The 2571-nt window shown below is 36.6% G+C and overlaps 1 protein-coding gene across 1 annotated transcript in view; it reads left to right on the top strand.

The window, feature by feature from the left end:
- Nucleotides 1–1284: 1284 nt before the first annotated feature.
- LOC122359041 (neurofibromin-like) overlaps nt 1285–2571 on the top strand; it is a 44396-nt gene continuing 43109 nt past the window's right edge. The window contains exon 1 of the mRNA XM_043259157.1: nt 1285–1406. Coding sequence (XP_043115092.1) covers nt 1347–1406 — 60 coding nt within the window. The 5' untranslated portion in view covers nt 1285–1346. The remainder of the gene's footprint in view (nt 1407–2571) is intronic.

Raw genomic sequence — 2571 nt, 5'->3', positions numbered from 1 at the left:
ATGAAAGGTTGACCATTTCAAATGTTTACTGTCAAAGGTATGAACATATCAAACGGGCAAGATTTGTTATCATAAATATGCTAGCAATAATAAAGCTTTCTGTTGAGGGTGTTTAGATTGATCTCAAGGTGGCAGTAGAAGTCTGGTTTACTTTTTCATGAAAGCCACCCGCCGTCTTTCATTACATTTTTTGGCCTATTTAAGATCATTATTTCTGACTTCAGTTAACACGTGCAAGCTGGAAAATGCATCTGTCAAGTTTGGCTTTTTGGTTTTTTTAAAAAAGTTTTTTTTTTTTTTTTAAATAGTGGAAAGAAAACATCCAAAACACAATCCAAAAGTCAATTTCTTTCCTATGATTTTATCTATTTGTGTCAATAGATTTCAATTACAATAGCTAGATATTTTTAAAGGCTGTTTTCCCAAAATTACTTTTTAGTCTTAAACGGAGCCATAAATCTTCAGTAGCACTTACACGCTCCTAACTTACACACACCTAACTACATTTTTATCCCTATATCCTGAGAGGCATTTGTTCATTCATTTGCTTAAATATACAACATGTTAATCCTCCCCAAATAATAAACAATATAGTGTTTTTTTTTGGTCAGATCTAAGCATTTTTGGAATTATGGAGTGACAAAAATTAGATAATGAGGTTTTTCAATTTTGAAAAAAGTACTCTGATTTTAATTTGTTGCTTACTGTATTTACGTGTATGAGACACTGTATGAAATGTTTAAATATCAAAACTTATTGTAATTTTTAATAAAGAATAGGAAGAAGCTCTGTTTTATCATATATATTATCGTTTTTACAGTTTGCAGTTATATGTTTAATTCAGAATTAGCTGAATAAATAATGATCAAATCAAAATCGTACCTACTGAAAATCACAGATAATAAACTTTAAAGAATTTAAAACTGATTTGTTTATTATCCAGTGAATAGTAAGTTCAGAAACACCAACTCAGATTATATATAGACGGACAGACAGATAGCTAGCTAGATAGAGACCGCATAAACACATTATCAGCTATTCTTGTAATAATGGAACCGTTCTTCAACAGCATCTCTGCGCATGCGCAGCACTCAGGCTGAAGCCAGAGAGAGAGAGGAGGATTCAAACTTCCGGTGGTGTGTCATGGCGGCGTGGTGGAGTATGCTTGAAGTGAAAAACTAAACCAAACCCCCCTCCTCCCTCCACCTCCTCCTCTGTTCTCCTCCTTGATTATTTTGCGGAGCAGTTTAGGGGGTATTTGGCGCATCCGGGGCGAACCGAGAGCAGGAATCGGGATCGCAAAAGTGATTGATAGGAGACATAGCGGCGCGCGCATCCGCCTGAGCATGGCGGCGCACAAGCCCGTGGAATGGGTCCAGGCCATCATTAATCGATTCGACGAACAGGTAAAGAAAACATCGGTGTGGGCATTTGACATTTCAAGGCCAAAATGCGAGTATGCAGACGATGCACATGCACGCGTACGCGTTGTTTATGTGGAAGATGCGAGGCTGGTGGTTTTGGGCTTTGCACTGGCCAAATGCAATACGTGCATGTCTTGATTCAGGCCTGATGTGTTGCATTTGGCAGCAAAAGCCAAATATTGGGCAGCGGGGTCGTGATTGATTTGATGAATGTTCAGCCGAGTCGCTCGCGCGCACTGGCTAAATATAAACAAAAGGAATCAGACTCCCTCCGTGCTTGTTGACATACAGAGAGATGAAATTGCATAGCTGGAGCAGCCTTACAGGCACCTACAGTCCTGTGCATGCGACCGTGTTTAAAAGATTTCAACAAAATAACCATGTCTGTTTATTAACGCTGTGCGTTTTTGGAAAGTTTACGACGGCTTTGAATGCAAAACAAGGCGTCTTTTGAGCTTTAAGAGGGAATGACAGCGAAGGCTTCTGACAGGCGCCTGTCACGGGTCTTTAGTTTTTGTTTAATAAGACTTCGGTCTGTAGTTTTTAACGAATTTTATTATTGTATGTAGATGCTGTTTCTTATAGTCTTAAGGGTGCGTGAAGTATTTGTTTACAAATCGAAAAGTGACACCTGAATAGATTGATAGCAGTTTGAAAGGATGTCAGTATAATGATGCACACCGTCATATTCAGTTCAGTTTACTATTAGAACAAATTATAGACCGTTGAAAGTAAACTAAACGTACTTGTGCACTATTAATAACAGGCCTTACTAATTTATGAAGCTTTTTAATATGCACGCATCGCTTGGACCGAAGCAATTGTGTTTTGATCCTGCCCTTGTGAAAAAGAAGTGTGCTTTGTTGTGTTTAATGTGCACTTGCAGTGTACTTTAAGTCTTAAAAGTATATTTTTTAAAAACTGTATACGTAATACAATATTAATGATGTGAAATGAAATAATTTTAATGGAATCTTGATGGTTCTTGACACACTTGTGTACAAAAAGTGCACCTTGAAATAATGTGGAATACTTTAAAGTACAATTGAATTAGTTTTTGAAAAAAATTGTTCTGGCCAAGGAAGTATACTGTGTTTTGATTTATTATTTATTTTTTTATTATTTTATTTTATTTTTATTTTTTTTT

The sequence above is a fragment of the Puntigrus tetrazona genome, chromosome 15, assembly GCF_018831695.1.
Source record: "Puntigrus tetrazona isolate hp1 chromosome 15, ASM1883169v1, whole genome shotgun sequence".
Classification (NCBI taxonomy): Eukaryota; Metazoa; Chordata; class Actinopteri; order Cypriniformes; family Cyprinidae; genus Puntigrus; species Puntigrus tetrazona.
The sequence above is the reverse complement of the archived record's forward strand: the minus strand, read 5'-3'. Positions and strand labels throughout refer to the sequence as shown.